This window comes from Bufo bufo, chromosome 6 (genome assembly GCF_905171765.1).
Source record: "Bufo bufo chromosome 6, aBufBuf1.1, whole genome shotgun sequence".
In the NCBI taxonomy this organism is placed as follows: domain Eukaryota; kingdom Metazoa; phylum Chordata; class Amphibia; order Anura; family Bufonidae; genus Bufo; species Bufo bufo.
In genome coordinates, this window is record NC_053394.1 from 193,468,124 (window position 1) to 193,487,366 (window position 19,243).

A 19,243-nucleotide genomic window follows, 5' to 3' on the forward strand; every position below is an offset into this window, starting at 1 on the left:
AAAAAATCACATCTCCAGCCTGCCAGCGAACGATCGCCGCTGGCAGGCTGGAGATCCACTCTCTTACCTTCCGTTCCTGTGAGCGCGCGCGCCTGTGTGCGCGTGTTCACAGGAAATCTCGGCTCACGCGAGATGACCCCAATCGGCGTTAGCGTAGCCTGGGGGAGCCGCCGCGATGACGCCTTTCGGCGTTACAGTTGCGGCAAGAGGTTAAAGGGCTTCTGTCACCCCATTAAACCGTTTTTTTTTTTTTTCTTTACTAATAATCCCTACACTGCGATCTCAGCATACATAAGCTAATTAATGATTTTCGTTCAGTAGAATTTGCTAAAAATCGATTTTTATAATATGTAAATTACCTTGCTACCAGCAAGTAGGGCGGCTACTTGCTGGTAGCAGCCGCATCCTCCGATCGTAATGACGCCCCCTCCGCTTGTTGATTGACAGGGCCAGGGAACGGAATCATTCTCTGCTGGCCCTGCCTGATTTCATTCAATATCTGGCGCCTGCGCCGCGGCCGTACCTATCTTCAATCTGCGCAGGCGCACTGAGAGGCGGCCACTCACTCGGCCGCTCTATCCTCAATGCGCCTGCGCCGATGACGTCACATCTACACCCGGCGCAGGCGCATTGAGGAGCGAGCGGCCGAGTGAGTGGCCGCCTCTCAGATTGCCTGCGCAGATTGAAGATAGGTACGGCCGCGGTGCAGGTGCCAGATATTGAATGAAAACAGGCAGGGCCAGCAGAGAACGATTCCGTTCCCTGGCCCTGTCAATCAACAAGCGGAGGGGGCGTCATTACAATCGGAGGATGCGGCTGCTACCAGCAAGTAGCCGCCCTACTTGCTGGTAGCAAGGTAATTTACATATTATAAAAATCGATTTTTAGCAAATTCTACTGAACGAAAATCATTAATTAGCTTATGTATGCTGAGATCGCAGTGTAGGGATTATTAGTAAAGAAAAAAAAAAAAACGGTTTAATGGGGTGACAGAAGCCCTTTAGGGCTGCATATATCTATAGTAATATCATTCATGAAGACATAAGGACAAAAAGGACATATGTTTTAATCCAAGGTGAGGATTGGCTGTGGACAATATCATCTGGAGTTAAATATAAATATATGGGCCCATAATTGGGTTTTCAGAGTTATGTAAAACAAAGAACTCTAAATCTGATGGCCAGCAATATTTACATAAGCTAAGCAAGTTTTAGGCAAAAAAAAATTATTTACTAATTTCCCTAGCCCTTTGATTACATGCAGTAACAACAATCTCCGATGTTTTCCTCAAGAATATTTGTGGGCGGCAACAAAGACTGCCTTTTCACTCTCTTTGCTCTGCAAATATAGTGAATAAAATTGCTGCCCTGAGTGAAATGTGTTACTGCCGGGATACTCATGTTGTATGTGTAGGACTACAAGTCCCATCTGTACAGTATAATGACATTGCAGGATCTTTCCCCTACCTGTTGTTGTGCAATGCTTTGCAGAACTCCGTCAATATGTCAGCTCTGTGTTTGCAGAGTAAGGAGGGAAGATCCTGTGCCCAGCATTGGTCTCTTTACTGTATGGAGATGAGGAAGCCCTCCAGCTGCTCAGCAAAGCCTCCAACCCCAAGTCTGTGCTGCTGATGGTAGAAGGGGTTAAACTTTGTTAAAGAATCCAGAATCCTTGTGTCAGTGCTTCATTGTCTCTCTTGTGTTTTCTAGCTGAACAAGGTTGCAAAGCATCCAGATATAAAACTTCAGTTCTGTCTCAACAAGATTATTTTTCTAGGTCATCACATTTCACAAGGAGCTAGACATTTGACAAGATCATGTCATAAGCATGCAGGGTCACTGCACTTCGTGCCTTCCTAGGCCTCGTGTCCTATTGCAGTCCGTGGATACGGTCTGCTTCCTTCCTCATGCAAGCTCTTTATGATTGTCTTACAACAAAACATTTTCTGTCTCCTGATGCACTTGACAGTTTCTACTCCCTTAAGCTTACTATTATCTGCGCACCTGCCCTTGGTACCTCTGACCATTGAAACATTTTGCTTTCTACGTTACTGAGCTACATGAACACACCACCTCAGTTCTGACTCAATCCCATGAACAGCAGCCATAACCAGTACCCTACTACTCCTCTAGGTTTGATTCTGCTGCCGATGGCTCCCCTTCATGTGCAAGGGTGGCTACTCCCATATGGCATCAAACCACTTTAAAACGGTGCCTTCCATTGGAGAGGAAAAAGTTCAGTCTCCGGAAGCGTCAAAGCTTCTTTACTGTAAGAACTGTGAAGCTGTTGAATAGACTTCCTCAGGACGTGGTCACAGCAGGAACAGTAGATAGTTTCAAAAAGGGTTTAGACGAATTCTTAAAAGTAAAAAACATTAACACTTATGAAAAGGTGTAGAAATCTGAGTCTCAATTCCTTTTGGGATTCGCATCCTCACCTATCCCTTGGTTGAACTTGATAGACGTATGTATTTTTTCAACCGTATTAACTATGTAACTTTGAGTCCAGCACTCCAACTGGATTCAAAAGCACAGAGTTAATACATAACCTTCAATATGAGTTGTTTGTACAAAAGTCACAATAAAATTGTTGCTATCACGTAGTTTAAATACTTGCGCTGCAGGTCCCAGAAGTGAAGTGGGTATATTCACACAGAGATGCGATGCGATATATATGGAACCGAGCTGCTTCACATTCGATAAACGCTATCCTTTGGTGCAATCATCCACATTGTCAGACACCGGACATCAATACTCCGAACATTGATCTTAAACCGGACCTCTATGGGTTCCTCTGTAGAGTATCAAAATCACACAATAGTGAAATAACTCCGGTACAGTTTAAAATTTCCGTGCTTTTATTATACTCACAAAGAGAATAAAATTGCCAGCATATCATAAAACATAGTCCGCGTCACAGCCCCGACCCGGGTTTCGCACAAGGCTTCGTCAGGGGCGACATCTGAACATTACTCCAGGCTGAGTCTTTTTAAGATCAACCCTCCCCCAATCCTAAAAAAATCCAGAAATTACATCATAGTACCAACTTGTTCATGGGGTATTGGGAGGAAGAGAACATGAACCCATTTGCATTTTAAAAAATGCCGGGGGGAGCTGACACTTTGGAAGAGGTTTATAGATGACTGCCTATTAGAGTTGAGCGAACACCTGGATGTTCAGGTTCGAGAAGTTCGGCCGAACTTCCCGGAAATGTTCGGGTTCGGGATCCGAACACGACCCGAACTTTGTCCCGAACCCGAACCCCATTGAAGTCAATGGGGACCCGAACTTTTCGGCACTAAAAAGGCTGTAAAACAGCCCAGGAAAGGGCTAGAGGGCTGCAAAAGGCAGCAAAATGTAGTTAAATCCCCTGCAAACAAATGTGGATAGGGAAATGAATTAAAATAAAAATAAAATAAATAAAAATTAACCAATATCAATTGGAGAGAGGTCCCATAGCAGAGAATCTGGCTTCATGTCAGCAGAGAATCAGTCTTCATGTCATAGCAGAGAATCAGGCTTCACGTCACCCACCACTGGAACAGTCCATTGTCAGATATTTAGGCCCAGGCACCCAGGCAGAGGAGAGAGGTCCCACAGCAGAGAATCTGGCTTCATGTCAGCAGAGAATCAGTCTTCAATTCATGTTATAGCAGAGAATCAGGCTTCACGTCACCCACCACTGGAACAGTCTATTGTCAGATATTTAGGCCCAGGCACCCAGGCAGAGGAGAGAGGTCCCATAGCAGAGAATCTGGCTTCATGTCAGCAGAGAATCAGTCTTCATGTCATAGCAGAGAATCAGGCTTCACGTCACCCACCACTGGAACAGTCCATTGTCAGATATTTAGGCCCAGGCACCCAGGCAGAGGAGAGAGGTCCCATAGCAGAGAATCTGGCTTCATGTCAGCAGAGAATCAGTCTTCATGTCATAGCAGAGAATCAGGCTTCACGTCACCCAACATTGGAACAGTCCATTGTCATATAATTTAGGCCCCGGCACCCAGACAGAGGAGAGAAGTCTCATAACATAGAATCTGGCTTCATTCCAGCGACTCAGCAGAGAATCAGTCTTCATGTCATAGCAGAGAATCAGGCTTCATGTCACCCACCACTGGAACAGGCCACTGTCAGATATTTTTAGGCCCCGGCACCCAGACAGAGGAGAGGTTCATTCAACTTTGGGTTGCCCCGCAATATAATGGTAAAATGAAAATAAAAATAGGATTGAATGAGGAAGTGCCCTGGAGTACAATAATATATGGTTAAGGGGAGGTAGTTAATGTCTAATCTGCACAAGGGATGGACAGGTCCTGTGGGATCCATGCCTGGTTCATTTTTATGAACGTCTGCTTGTCCACATTGGCTGTAGACAGGCGGCTGCGTTTGTCTGTAATGACGCCCCCTGCCGTGCTGAATACACGTTCAGACAAAACGCTGGCCGCCGGGCAGGCCAGCACCTCCAAGGCATAAAAGGCTAGCTCTGGCCACGTGGACAATTTGGAGACCCAGAAGTTGAATGGGGCCGAACCATCAGTCAGTACGTGGAGGGGTGTGCACACGTACTGTTCCACCATGTTAGTGAAATGTTGCCTCCTGCTAACACGTTCCGTATCAGGTTGTGGTGCAGTTAGCTGTGGCGTGGTGACAAAACTTTTCCACATCTCTGCCATGCTAACCCTGCCCTCAGAGGAGCTGGCCGTGACACAGCTGCGTTGGCGACCTCTTGCTCCTCCTCTGCCTTCGCCTTGGGCTTCCACTTGTTCCCCTGTGACATTTGGGAATGCTCTCAGTAGCGCGTCTACCAACGTGCGCTTGTACTCGCGCATCTTCCTATCACGCTCCAGTGTAGGAAGTAAGGTGGGCACATTGTCTTTGTACCGGGGATCCAGCAGGGTGGCAACCCAGTAGTCCACACACGTTAAAATGTGGGCAACTCTGCTGTCGTTGCGCAGGCACTGCAGCATGTAGTCACTCATGTGTGCCAGGCTGCCCAGAGGTAAGGACAAGCTGTCCTCTGTGGGAGGCGTATCGTCATCGTCCTGCGTTTCCCCCCAGCCACGCACCAGTGATGGGCCCGAGCTGCGTTGGGTGCCACCCCGCTGTGAACATGCTTCATCCTCCTCCAGTAGTGGGCCCTGTCTGGCCACATTTGTACCTGGCCTCTGCTGTTGCAAAAAACCTCCCTCTGAGTCACTTCGAAGAGACTGGCCTGAAAGTGCTAAAAATGACCCCTCTTCCTCCTCCTCCTGGGCCACCTCCTCTTCCATCATCGCCCTAAGTGTTTTCTCAAGGAGACATAGAAGTGGTGTTGTAACGCTGATAACGGCGTCATCGCCACTGGCCATTTTGGTGGAGTACTCGAAACAGCGCAACAGGGCACACAGGTCTCGCATGGAGGCCCAGTCATTGGTGGTGAAGTGGTGCTGTTCCGCAGTGCGACTGACCCGTGCGTGCTGCAGCTGAAACTCCACTATGGCCTGCTGCTGCTCGCACAGTCTGTCCAGCATGTGCAAGGTGGAGTTCCACCTGGTGGGCACGTCGCATATGAGGTGGTGAGCGGGAAGGCCGAAGTTACGCTGTAGCGCAGACAGGCGAGCAGCGGCAGGATGTGAACGCCGGAAGCGCGAACAGACGGCCCGCACTTTATGCAGCAGCTCTGACATGTCGGGGTAGTTGCGAATGAACTTCTGCACCACCAAATTCAGCACATGTGCCAGGCAAGGGATGTGCGTCAAACCGGCTAGTCCCAGAGCTGCAACGAGATTTCGCCCATTATCGCACACCACCAGGCCGGGCTTGAGGCTCACCGGCAGCAACTACTCGTCGGTCTGTTGTTCTATACCCCCCCACAACTCCTGTGCGGTGTGGGGCCTGTCCCCCAAACATATGAGTTTCAGAATGGCCTGCTGACGTTTACCCCGGGCTGTGCTTAAGTTGGTGGTGAAGGTGTGTGGCTGACTGGATGAGCAGGTGGAAGAAGAGGAGGAGGAAGCTGAGTAGGAGGAGGAGGAGACAGGAGGCAAAGAATGTTGCCCTGCGATCCTTGGCGGCGGAAGGACGTGCGCCAAACAGCTCTCCGCCTGGGGCCCAGCCGCCACTACATTTACCCAGTGTGCAGTTAGGGAGATATAGCGTCCCTGGCCGTGCTTACTGGTCCACGTATCTGTGGTTAGGTGGACCTTGCCACAGATGGCGTTGCGCAGTGCACACTTGATTTTATCGGATACTTGGTTGTGCAGGGAAGGCACGGCTCTCTTGGAGAAGTAGTGCCGGCTGGGAACAACATACTGTGGGACAGCAAGCGACATGAGCTGTTTGAAGCTGTCTGTGTCCAGCAGCCTAAATGACAGCATTTCATAGGCCAGTAGTTTAGAAATGCTGGCATTCAGGGCCAGGTATCGAGGGTGGCTAGGTGGGAATTTACGCTTTCTCTCAAATGTTTGTGAGATGGAGAGCTGAACGCTGCCGTGTGACATGGTTGAGATGCTTGGTGACGCAGGTGGTGGTGTTGGTGGTACATCCCATGTTTGCTGGGCGGCAGGTGCCAACGTTCCTCCAGAGGCGGAGGAAGAGGCCGAGGCAGCAGCAGCAGAAGAGGCCGAGGCGGCAGCAGCAGAAGAGGTAGCAGGGGGAGCCTGAGTGACTTCCTTGTTTTTAAGGTGTTTACTCCACTGCAGTTCATGCTTTGCATGCAGGTGCCTGGTCATGCAGGTTGTGCTAAGGTTCAGAAGGTAATGTTTCGCTTCAGGCTCTGATGGCACAACGTGCAAATCACTCGGGTCTTGTCGTCAGCACATTGTTTGAAGAAGTGCCATGCCAGGGAACTCCTTGAAGCTGCCTTTGGGGTGCTTGGTCCCAGATGGCGGCGGTCAGTAGCAAGCGGAGTCTCTTGGCGGCAGGTGTTCTGCTTTTGCCCACTGCTCCCTCTTTGTCTTTTGCTACGCTGTTGGCTCGGTCTCACCACTGCCTCTTCCTCCGAACTGTGAAAGTCAGTGGCACGACCTTCATTCCATGTGGGGTCTAGGACCTCATCGGCCCCTGCATCGTCTTCATCCCTGACCTCCTGTTCAGTCTGCACACTGCAGAAAGACGCAGCAGTTGGCACCTGTGTTTCGTCATCATCAGAGACGTGCTGAGGTGGTATTCCCATGTCCTCATCATCAGGAAACATAAGTGGTTGTGCGTTAGTGCATTCTATGTCTTCCACCGCTGGGGAAGGGCTAGGTGGATGCCCTTGGGAAACCCTGCCAGCAGAGTCTTCAAACAGCATAAGAGACTGCTGCGTAACTTGAGGCTCAGACAATTTCCCTGGTATGCATGGGGGTGATGTGACAGGCTGATGGGCTTGGTTTTCATGCGCCATCTGTGCGCTTTCTGCAGAAGACTGGGTGGGAGATAATGTGAACGTGCTGGATACAACTGTCGGCCACCCAATTGACTAATGCCTGTACCTGCTCAGGCCTTACCATTCTTAGAACAACATTGGGCCCCACCAAATATCCCTGTAAATTCTGGCGGCTACTGGGACCTGAGGTAGTTGGTACACTAGGACGTGTGGCTGTGGCAGAACGGCCACGTCCTCTCCCAGCACCAGAGGGTCCACTAACACCACCACGACCATGTCCGCGTCCCTTACTAGATGTTTTCCTCATTGTTACCGTTCACCACAATAAGAAAAATATTATTTGGCCCAATGTATTGAATTCAAATTCAGGCCTTTTTTTACAGACACCTAACACTATCTGGCTATCTATTTAGGTACCGTATTACACTAATACAGGCACAGCAGTAATGACAGATTTAGCTGACTATAAATTTGAGGCCTATTATTTAGGCGCTGGGTGACAGGTATACGTTTACGGACAGAATTAGACTTGGATATGCACAGTAGCGTGTGTGTGAAGTTATTGAGAATGACCCTATCAGCACCTTGAATCTAATATACCCTTTTAGGGATAGATTTAAAGTAGGCCTGATACAGCAGAAACCACTAATTTAGGAAATTGCTAGGTTGGGAATTGTATTTCAAACCAGAACAAAAACTGTGCTTTGACGGACACAATATAACTTAACCAGCTACAGCAATAGCCAGAGATTTAGCTGAATATAAATTTGAGGCCTATTATTTAGGCGCTGGGTGACAGGTATACGTTTACGGACAGAATTAGACTTGGATCTGCACAGTAGCGTGTGTGTGAAGTTATTAAGAATGACCCTATCAGCACCTTGAATCTAATATACCCTTTTAGGGATAGATTTAAATAACCACACTATTGATGGTTAAATGGACTTGGTGGCAGCTTGCCCCTGATGTAGGATATAGCAAAAAATAACCACACTATTGATGGTTAAATGGACTTGGTGGCAGCTTGTGCTGGCGCACCACAAGCCACAAAATGGCCGCCGATCACCCCAGAAAAAAGTGACTGAAAAACGCTCTGGGCAGCCTAAAAACAGTGAGCAATTGAATAGCAGCAGTTCAATGATCCACAGCTGTAGATCGATCACTGTCTTAAGTGTTTTGGAGGAGTTAATTATGCCCTAACGTCGCAGCTGCAACCTCTCCCTACACTTGTAACAGCAGAGTGACGTGCAGCGCTACGTGACCCAAGCTTATATAGAGGCTGGGTCACATGCTGCACTGGCCAATCACAGCCATGCCAATAGTAGGCATGGCTGTGATGGCCTCTTGGGGCAAGTAGTATGACGCTTGTTGAAGAAAGCGCCGAACCCGAACTTTTACGAAAACTATACAGTTCGGGTTCGCTCATCCCTACTGCCTATTAATTTGGGTAGGAGAGGGTTTGGAGCAGTTTATAACTGGGCTGAATGATAATAACTGGAACTTGCATTTCACCAGTACTATTAGTGATTCCACTGTGAATTTTTTAGATCTGTGTATTTACCTGGAGGGAAACACTTTCAAAACAAAAACATATTTCAAGGAAACAGATGTGAATGCCTACATTGATACCACTATGATCCGTGGTTAAAGAATATTCCGAAGGGGCAATTTAAAAGATTATCACGGAACTGTACAGAAACAATGAAGCTGTATTCGGCTTCGTATTTTGAAGTCTCACAATATTTGCCAAAACTTCGGAAAGACCTCAGTGGAGGCAAAACAGTATGGAGCAGATATTCTTAACATAGTTTTTAAAAGAATCTGGTTCGGATTCAGCAATCCAAACGTGATTTTTCTCAACCCTAGTGGTAATAAATCAGATGATGCCTGTATATGTGATACACGTCGGTGTCTCATTGCTCACCTCTCTCATGAATAGTTTCAAAAAGCCACTTCAACTGGGAACAGCACATTACATTGTAGTGATATTTCACTAACATTATAGTCTGAATTGTGGCAGATGAGGCTTGAAGTAAAAGTTCCCTATCTACTAAGATTAGATCAATGCTATTGTGTTCAGAAGCTATTGTGTGACGGGAAAATAAAGAAAAATCTTTTTCAGGGCCATAAAGTGTTGTCCATACATCAAAGAGATAATTTACCTACAGATGCTAATAGGTAATTTACCTATAGATGGAGGGGGGATTGCGGAGGATAGATGTGGTGTCAATGGAAGCATCAGGCACACAGTTGAAATCTCCAATTAAAAGGACTTTGCCCTGTTTAATTTGATGAGCTAATCTTAATACTTTATTGAAAATCCTCAATTGTCCCTTTTTCGGAGCATATACAGATAAAGTTTATAGAACATTATTTACAGAACATACTAAAAAAGGTATCTACCATGGCAGTTTATACGTTTTTCTATAAGCTGAAAATCAACCGAATTCTTAATAGCGATAAGGACACCTCTGGTCTTGGAGGCAAGGTGGGACTTAAATATGACTGGGAAGCTGGTATGTTTCTTACGGAAAGCAGGGATTTGGAGTAGCTCTTGTAACATGGCCTTTAGAGAGACTTTCTAAACCATTGTCCCAGACATTGGCAATTTATCATAGATGTTGCTTACTTGCAAGGCAGCTATATTTGGGAAGTATATCTCACCATCAGTTGAGCAACCATGTGGCACGGACATCCTCGATCTCTTTGGCAGGCTAGCTGGAGGGTGTATGCATGGCTTCCAACATAGCCACCACCACGTGCGGATGCGGGTTGCGGTGACACAGGTAAGGTAGGCCCTGATCCAGAGCCTCTTTCAGCTCCTTTACACTCCTGGATAGAGGAATCAATCCACTTCTCCTTGGGGGCAGGTGAATAATTTCGATCCCTACCAGTGTCTGAAGGGGGTTCAGAGGCCAGTGATACAGGTGAAGAGCCAGCGATGTCCCGCACAGCGTCCAAGATTTGTGAGGAATAAAAGTCTAGCAATTTCTTCAGACCTGTCCTCCTTGGCATCTCTAGGGTCAATCAGACCACTCTGTGTCAGAACTGTGGCAAATGCAGGTGTATAGTCACCAAGTGCTGTCTGTGAAGAGCCGTTTGTTCAACTGGCCATCCTATCCGACAGGCAAGCCACGACCCCAAGTGGATTTTTTTTTAAACTGGTGTGTATTTCCCACCCTTTAGAGGGTACCACAATCTTACAAAAGTTTAAAATGATCTACTGATCATGATATAAAATTTATATTAATTCTTGATCTATCTGCAGAATTTAAAGCTTACAGTATAAAGTAGATGTTGGTAATCTAGAGCAACTGCTCTATTTTGGCGTTTTTCCCACATCAGTGGCTACTGGTTCAGTGTATCATTTGCTAGTTGCAATTTTCTTCTTTCCCTTCTTCTTGGGGTTCTTTTTTTTTTTCTGGCAAAACAGCCCTTGTTGGACGGACTATCAGCAGATTTGGCTTTCAGTACCATCTCTATGCTGATGGCACCCAAACTTTAAAGCTACTGTCACACTAGCGGTACAGACCTCTGGCAGACTGTTCCGGCGGGTGAACATCCTGTCTGATCCATCCTGTCGCTAGTGCACGCCTGCCCCCGGACTGCCGCTCCATCCCCATTGACTATAATGGGGGCGGAGGCACGGCGAGAGGCTGCCGGAATAAAAGTACGACATGTCCGACATTTATTCCGGCAGCCTCTCGCCGTGCCTCCGCACCACCCCAATTATAGTCAATGGGGACGGAGCGGCAGTCCGGGGGCATACGGTCACTAGCGGCAGGACGGATCCGACAGGTTGTTCACCCGACGGAACAGCCTGCCGGAGGTCCGTGCCGCTAGTGTGAAAGTAGCCTAAATTACTCTCTTAGTGAAAACAAACATGGATGTACACACATGGCATCCACAGGGTTAACTTTACAGTATGAGTAGGTCCCTTTTGAACTGCACAGTGAATTTTTTATTGCAAGAAATAAGATCCCTCTTGAAGAGGAGTATCATATTTGCACATGGCTTGTACAAACTTTAAAGAACAGGCAAATTGACATCTGTTGGCCTAAAATGAACTCCCATCCATCTACTATAGTGGGGAGGTACAGGGTACTCTTTAGCTTGTTTTGTATGTAATTTTATCTTGTTTGTAACCACTACACATCTTTTTTAAACTTTAATATATTAGTGTGCAGTAAAAGAATCCATAGCCTTTCTAATAGTGTTCACTATTTCAAACCTGAGAACAGTATGTGCCTGTGTGTAGTCGTGGCCAAAAGTTTTGAGAATGACACAAATATTCGTTTTCACAAAGTTTGCTGCTAAACTGCTTTTAGATCTTTGTTTCAGTTGTTTCTGTGACGTAGTGAAATATAATTACACGCACTTCATACGTTTCAAAGGCTTTTATCGACAATTACATGACATTTTTGCAAAAAATCAGGATTTGCAGTGTTGGCCCTTCTTTTTCAGGACCTCTGCAATTCGACTGGGCATGCTCTCAATCAACTTCTGGGCCAATTCCTAACGGATAGCAACCCATTCTTTCATAATCACTTCTTGGAGTTTGTCAGAATTAGTGGGTTTTTGTTTGTCCACCCGCCTCTTGAGGATTGACCACAAATTCTCAATGGGATTAAGATCTGGGGAGTTTCCAGGCCATGGACCCAAAATGTCAACGTTTTGGTCCCCGAGCCACTTAGTTATTACTTTTGCCTTATGGCACGGTGCTCCATCGTGCTGGACAATGCATTGTTCTTCACCAAACTGTTGTTGGATTGTTGGAAGAAGTTGCTGTTGGAGGGTGTTTTGGTACCATTCTTTATTCATGGCTGTGTTTTGGGGCAAAATTGTGAGTGAGCCCACTCCCTTGGATGAGAAGCAACCCCACACATGAATGGTCTCAGGATGCTTTACTGTTGGCATGACACAGGACTGATGGTAACACTCACCTTTTCTTCTCCGGACAAGCCTTTTTCCAGATGCCCCAAACAATTGGAAAAAGGCTTCATCAGAGAATATGACTTTGCCCCAGTCCTCAGCAGTCCATTCACCAAACTTTCTGCAGAAGATCAATCTGTCCCTGATGTTTTTTTGGAGAGAAGTGGCTTCTTTGCTGGCCTTCTTGACACCAGGCCATCTTCCAAAAGTCTTCGCCTCACTGTGCGTGCAGATGCGCTCACACCTGCCTGCTGCCATTCCTGAGCAAGCTCTGCACTGGTGCCACTCCGATCCCGCAGCTGAATCCTCTTTAGGAGACGATCCTGGCGCTTGCTGGACTTTCTTGGACGCCCTGAAGCCTTCTTAACCGCTTCACGTCCGCCCATAGACTATAAACGTCCTATGGGTGGACGTCTATTTCTGACAGCACGTTTTAAAACGTCCTGTCAGAAATAGCAGCTGCACGCTAATCGTGCAGCTGCTGATCGGGTTGCCCGCTGTCAGTGACAGCAGGGCAACCCTAAGACAAGGCAGGGACAGTTCCCAGGTGTCCCTGCCTTCACGATCGCTGCAGACACAGCGCTCACCGAGCGCTGTGTCTGCAGAGAAGGAAGCGCTGTGCGCTTCCTGTTCCGGCCCGGCGGTCATGTGACCGCCGTGACCGGAGTGTGCAGGGGCTGTGTGAGGTCTCTCAGAGACCTCGATCAGCCCTGCTGTGAGGCTGTACAGCGCTGGATTGCTGCTGTACAGCCTCTATAGGGGTGCATTTGTCCTGTAACTGGGGCTACTATGTCAGCCCCAGTTCCAGGAGAAATCAACAGTGAAAAAAAAAAGAAAAAGTGAAGCAAATGTCCCCCAGAGGTCTTGTATGACCTTTTGGGGGACGAAAAGTGTAAAAAAAAATAAAAAAAATAAAGGGTTGAAAAAATAAAATGCAATAAAGTTTCACATGTAAAAAAAAAAAAAGTTCCCAAGTTAGGAATAATTTTTTTTTTTTTTTTAAAAATAGAAAAAATAAAATAGACATATTTGGTATTGCCGCGTCCGTAAAAACCAGCAATTTTTGTCACCTTGCATCACAAAAGGTGCAACACCAAGTGATCAAAAACGCGTATGTCCCACAAAATAGTACCAATAAAACAGTCACCTCATCCCGCAAAAAATGAGCCCCTACATAAGAAAATCTCTCAAAAAATAAAAAAACTATAGCTCTTAGAACATGGAGACACTAAAACATCATTTTTTTGGTTTCAAAAATGCTATTATTGTGTTAAAGTGAAACAAATAAAAAAAAGTATACATATTAGGTATCGCCACGTCCGTAACAATCTGCTCTATAAAAATGTCACTTGACTGAACCCCTCAGGTGAACGCTGTAAAAATAAATAAATAGAAACTGTGCTAAAACAACCAATTTTTCGGTCACCTTGCCCCATAAAGTGTTATAATGAATGATCAAAAAATCATATGTACCCAAAAATAGTACTAATAAAACTGGCACCTTATCCCCTAGTTTCCAAAATGGGGTCACTTCTTGGGAGTTTCTACTGTAAGGGTGCATCAGGGGGCTTCAAATGGGACATGGCATCTAAAAACCGTATGGCGTTCCTTTTCTTCTGCGCCCTGCCGTGTGCCCATACAGCAGTTTATGACCACATGTGGGGTGTTTCTGTAAACCGCAGAATCTGGGTAATAAATATTGAGTTTTGTTTGGCTGTTAACCATCGATGTGTTAAAGAAAAAAATTGATTAAAATGGAAAATCTGCCAAAAAAGTGAAATTTAAAAATTTGATCTCCATTTTCCTTTAATTCTTGTGGAACGCCTAAAGGGTTAACAAAGTTTGTAAAATCGGTTTTGAATACCTTGAGGGGTGTAGTTTCTACAATGGGGTCATTTATGGGGGTATCCACTATGTAGGCCCCACAAAGTGACTTCATACCTGAACTGGTCCTTAAAAAGTGGGTTTTGGCAATTTTCTTAAAAATTTGAAGAATTGCTTCTAAACTTCTAAGCCTTCTAACGTCCTAAAAAAATAAAATGACATTTCTAAAATGATGCCAACATAAAGTAGACATATGGGGAATGTTAAATAATAAATATTTTATGAGGTATCACTTTCTGTTTTAAAAGCAGAGAAATTGAAATTTAGAAAATTGCGAATTTTTAAAATTTTGGGTAAATTTGGGATTTTTTCATAAATAAAGGTGAAATATTTTGACTCAAATTTATGACTATCATGAATCACAATGTGTCACGAGAAAACAATCTCTGAATGACTTGGATAAATAAAGGCGTTCCAAAGTTATTACCACATAAAGTGAGATATGTCAGTTTTGCAAAATTTGGCCTGGTCAGGAAGGGGGCAAATGGCCCAGATGGGAAGTGGTTAACAAGAATTGAACCTCTTTCCTTGAAGTTCTTGATGATCCTATAAATTGTTGATTGAGGTGCAATCTTAGTAGCCACAATATCCTTGCCTGTAAAGCCATTTTTATGCAACACAATGATGGCTGCACGCGTTTCTTTGCAGGCCACCATGGTTAACAATGAAAGAACAATGATTTGAAGCAACACCCTCCTTTTAACATGTCAAGTCTGCCATTTTAACCCAATCAGCCTGACATAATGATCTCCAGCCTTGTGCTCGTCAACATTCTCACCTGAGTTAACAAGACGATTACTGAAATGATCTCAGCAGGTCCTTTAATGACAGCAATTAAATGCAGTGGAAAGTTTTTTTGGGGATTAAGTTAATTTTCATGGCAAAGAAGGACTATGCAATTCATCTGATCACTCTTCATAACATTCTGGAGTATATGCAAATTGCTATTATAAAAACGTAAGCAGCAACTTTTCCAATATTTATCTAATTCTCAAAATTTTTGGCCACGACTGTACTTGCGGCAGTACGTGCCTGTGTGTTAGCATTGTGGCATCTTACCGGCTGTAACAGGTAGTGGTAGCGTCAACTTGGGGTAGGTTTTATGTTCACATGGTGGGACATTGCGTACATAACTATCCTGCACTACTAAAAAGCCCCTGTATCGGACATAATGTCCTCTCGCTAACAAACAATTTTTCATAGAAAGAGCTTTTTGTGTCCCCTTCATCTACTAGCAAACCTTGATTTCTCCATTTCAATGTGTGGTTCTACCATAACTTCTAGTCCGCATATCTACTTTTTTTTACTACCTTTATTCAATCACTTGCATGTTTTAAAGCTTTATTTGGGTTGGAGTTCTCAAACTGGAATTTTCATGCATCTTTGAAGAAAATGTTTGAAGCAAAGTCACATGAAGGTAGATGTGAATCAAATATGCAAATTATTTTTGTCGCATACAGTGGGATATAAATGTATAACGAAAAAGTAAACGCAATGCTGCAGCAGCGCGTAAATAAAAACACAAATTTTATTTGTTATGATTGTCTTAAAAATTTTTATTTATAAAAAACATTTTTCTTGGCATCAGATAATGTTATGAAAAGGTTTTAAAGGAAGTAAGATAGGCTGAGGGCTGGGGCGTCCATAATTTAGACTACTCCCTAATTTCCCCACAGAAAGGCCACTGGTGATTCCAAGATAAGGGAGGAAGACAATAGTGTTATAAGGAAAATTAACAGCAAACATGTAACCAGATCACCCAGAAAAAAAAAAATAATGAACACATTTTTATAAGAAATACATTATGCTAGAACAATTCCAACACAGTGATCTGTCCTTAAGATTGTTAGTGTTGTAGGACCAGTGTTATCATGTGTTAGCTTTTATTTACTGCCTGATAATACTGCGATATTCCAGTGTTATCGCATCTCCTGTGCTTCCTGTTACAGTAACCATAAAAGTCACAGAAATTTTCAGTCCACAAATCATCAGAATGCAACAGAAACTAGGAAAGAGAATTTGGGTTTTGTAAAGACAGGCAGTGAGGTTAATAGTTGAAGCATCCTTAGTCCAGTAGCTCCAAAGAGATCACTTAACCATGAGTGTTACCCTGTAAAAAAAAAAAAAAAAAATTACATAAATGTCAAAAACATTAGAGCAGGTCTTTAATAAGAAAGCCAATTTGAGCCTCCATTATTACTTCCCCAAAATCAAGGCTTCAGCCATAACGTTAGGCTCATTTTGAAAAAAATAAAATAAAAATTTAGGGTTACACAATTTTCAAGAACATTCAGGCACCTATGGGGCTAAGACTTTTCTGGAGGATCTAAATAAAAGAAAATGCACATAGTATTCTGCTTGGAAGGGTACATACAAACATATTGTGGTCCAGCTACAGCATAACCCTTACGAAAATATATAAATATAGACTTTAATATAACAATATAGCAACTTGTCCTAATGTGTCCAGGCGCATACCAGGCCACCCAACGGATACTGCCAGGGAGTGGGGTAGTTGACCCTATAAACATATACTAAAGCTTAGCCCTTAGCCCAGGGGCGGCTCCTGAGGTGGAGCCCCCCTGTCCTCGAACCTGGCTATCAACTCCTATTAGGCCCTAGGATGATAAGTGTAAGGTAGTTAAACAAAATGGTGGGCTGGTATGGGCATGGACAGAGAGGATCAAAAATATTAAAAGGCACAGTGTATACAGCCCTGATGATACAAGCTACCATCAGGTACACGGTGCATCCAACTACAGAATTACAAAAACACGTAAATATGATAATTATAGATGCCACAGGAATGAACTGTGGTGAACCCCAACGCGTTTCCCCCACGGTGTGGGATCATCAGGGGGTAATAAATAGAAATAGTGAAAATAATCAAATAGTTTCAAACGGAATACAAAATCAACGGAAGGAGGCCCAGATACAGTTGGCGCATCCATAACATAACTGACACTATGTATTGAACGGTTAAGACATTCAGTAGTAAGATTAAAGTTTAGACCAGATGACAATCCTGGGAGGGACAGGAGACATATACCAACAGTCTTGATGTATCACATGCGTGTATCATACGTACGAAAAGTAGATATCTGTAAAGAAAAAGGAGGATATCCATATATATATATATATATGCGTAAGTATGCACCCCAACACCACATTAAAAGTGTGAGGGACCACCACCGACATGAGTCATATTAAGAGGAATCACTCACAATGTCTTGAGGACGCACGTCTGTGGCTTTATTACCAACAGTAAGTAAACTGACCATATCACCCGTAGACATGAGCTGTCTGTAGTGGTGTTCTTGTAACACATGCTTTTTTGTTATATAGTGGACCTTTATCTAACAGGCTAACTTACCCTGAGCGATTGATGTATGTGATCCAGCATATATCTGAAGGTATGCTCACTTCTTTAATCCACCTATTTTTTCTTACGAGGGTTGAGGGTAGTATGAACCTTCATGGTTTGATTATTTTATTGTGTTTGTAGCCCACCCTCGTGAAGGATACATGTGATACATGTTATGAACATCACTAACACGATTGGCCTCTGCACACCTCATTATTTACAAGGGAATCAGTTGCATTATTTATGAGACTGATCGTGACTATATCAATACATGGAATTTCCTCAAGACATTGTGAGTGATCCCTCTTAATATGACTCATGTCGGTGGTGGTCCCTCACACTTTTAATGTGGTGTTGGGGTGCATACTTACGCATATATATATATGGATATCCTCCTTTTTCTTTACAGATATCTACTTTTCGTACGTATGATACACGCATGTGATACATCAAGACTGTTGGTATATGTCTCCTGTCCCTCCCAGGATTGTCATCTGGTCTAAACTTTAATCTTACTACTGAATGTCTTAACTGACACTATGTATTGAACGGTTATGTTATGGATGCGCCAACTGTATCTGGGCCTCCTTCCGTTGATTTTGTATTCCGTTTGAAACTATTTGATTATTTTCACTATTTCTATTTATTACCCCCTGATGATCCCACACCGTGGGGGAAACGCGTTGGGGTTCACCACAGTTCATTCCTGTGGCATCTATAATTATCATATTTACGTGTTTTTGTAATTCTGTAGTTGGATGCACCGTGTACCTGATGGTAGCTTGTATCATCAGGGCTGTATACACTGTGCCTTTTAATATTTTTGATCCTCTCTGTCCATGCCCATACCAGCCCACCATTTTGTTTAACTACCTTACACTTATCATCCTAGGGCCTAATAGGAGTTGATAGCCAGGTTCGAGGACAGGGGGGCTCCACCTCAGGAGCCGCCCCTGGGCTAAGGGCTAAGCTTTAGTATATGTTTATAGGGTCAACTACCCCACTCCCTGGCAGTATCCGTTGGGTGGCCTGGTATGCGCCTGGACACATTAGGACAAGTTGCTATATTGTTATATTAAAGTCTATATTTATATATTTTCGTAAGGGTTATGCTGTAGCTGGACCACAATTATTTGACCTTTAACCCAATATTTAGATATTTAAATTGAATTGCTGGAAGTTGATTACATACAAACATATGCTTTCCTGCTCACCTACAAATGAGTTTGTGTCTCCTTAGGTGGCAAAAACAAAGTTAATTTCTAATAGCCTATGGAATAAAGAAATAGCGGTTTCACTCTGTACCCAGTAGATATTGTCCACTGTGGTACAAAAATACCTTTAAAAGGGTTTTCTGGTACTGATTGCCTGTCCTCAGGACAACTCATCAATATGAGACCTGTGGTCGTCCAAAAACCAGCACATCCTCCATGATCAGCTGTTTCGGGCAGCTGCCTGCACTGGGAAATATACAGTGGACAGGAACCAGAAGCATAATGTTCTATCCTCTGAGTAGTGAACATGCCAGATAAATGCAGCCCAGCTACCATTCAAATGGATGCTTTAATCACACTGGATCACACAATTGAGCATGACTGCATTATACGCCCACAAAGCAGGACACAGTAGACTGGGTGCCCAAGCACAGTACCAGAAGAATAATTTGCAGACTGTGTTGCAGCTAAGTGGCAAAAAGCAGTTTTAAATGTTTTTTCT

At 44.3% G+C, this 19,243-nt stretch overlaps 1 protein-coding gene across 5 annotated transcripts in view; it reads right to left on the bottom strand.

Moving 5' to 3' along the window:
* Positions 1-15,698: 15,698 nt before the first annotated feature.
* Positions 15,699-19,243, bottom strand: part of LOC121005864 (catenin delta-1-like) — a 607,331-nt gene continuing 603,786 nt past the window's right edge. For all 5 annotated transcript variants that reach the window (XM_040438663.1, XM_040438662.1, XM_040438660.1 and 2 more), the window contains one exon: positions 15,699-16,273. In XM_040438663.1, the coding sequence (XP_040294597.1) occupies positions 16,269-16,273 (5 nt within the window). In that variant the 3' untranslated portion in view covers positions 15,699-16,268. The remainder of the gene's footprint in view (positions 16,274-19,243) is intronic.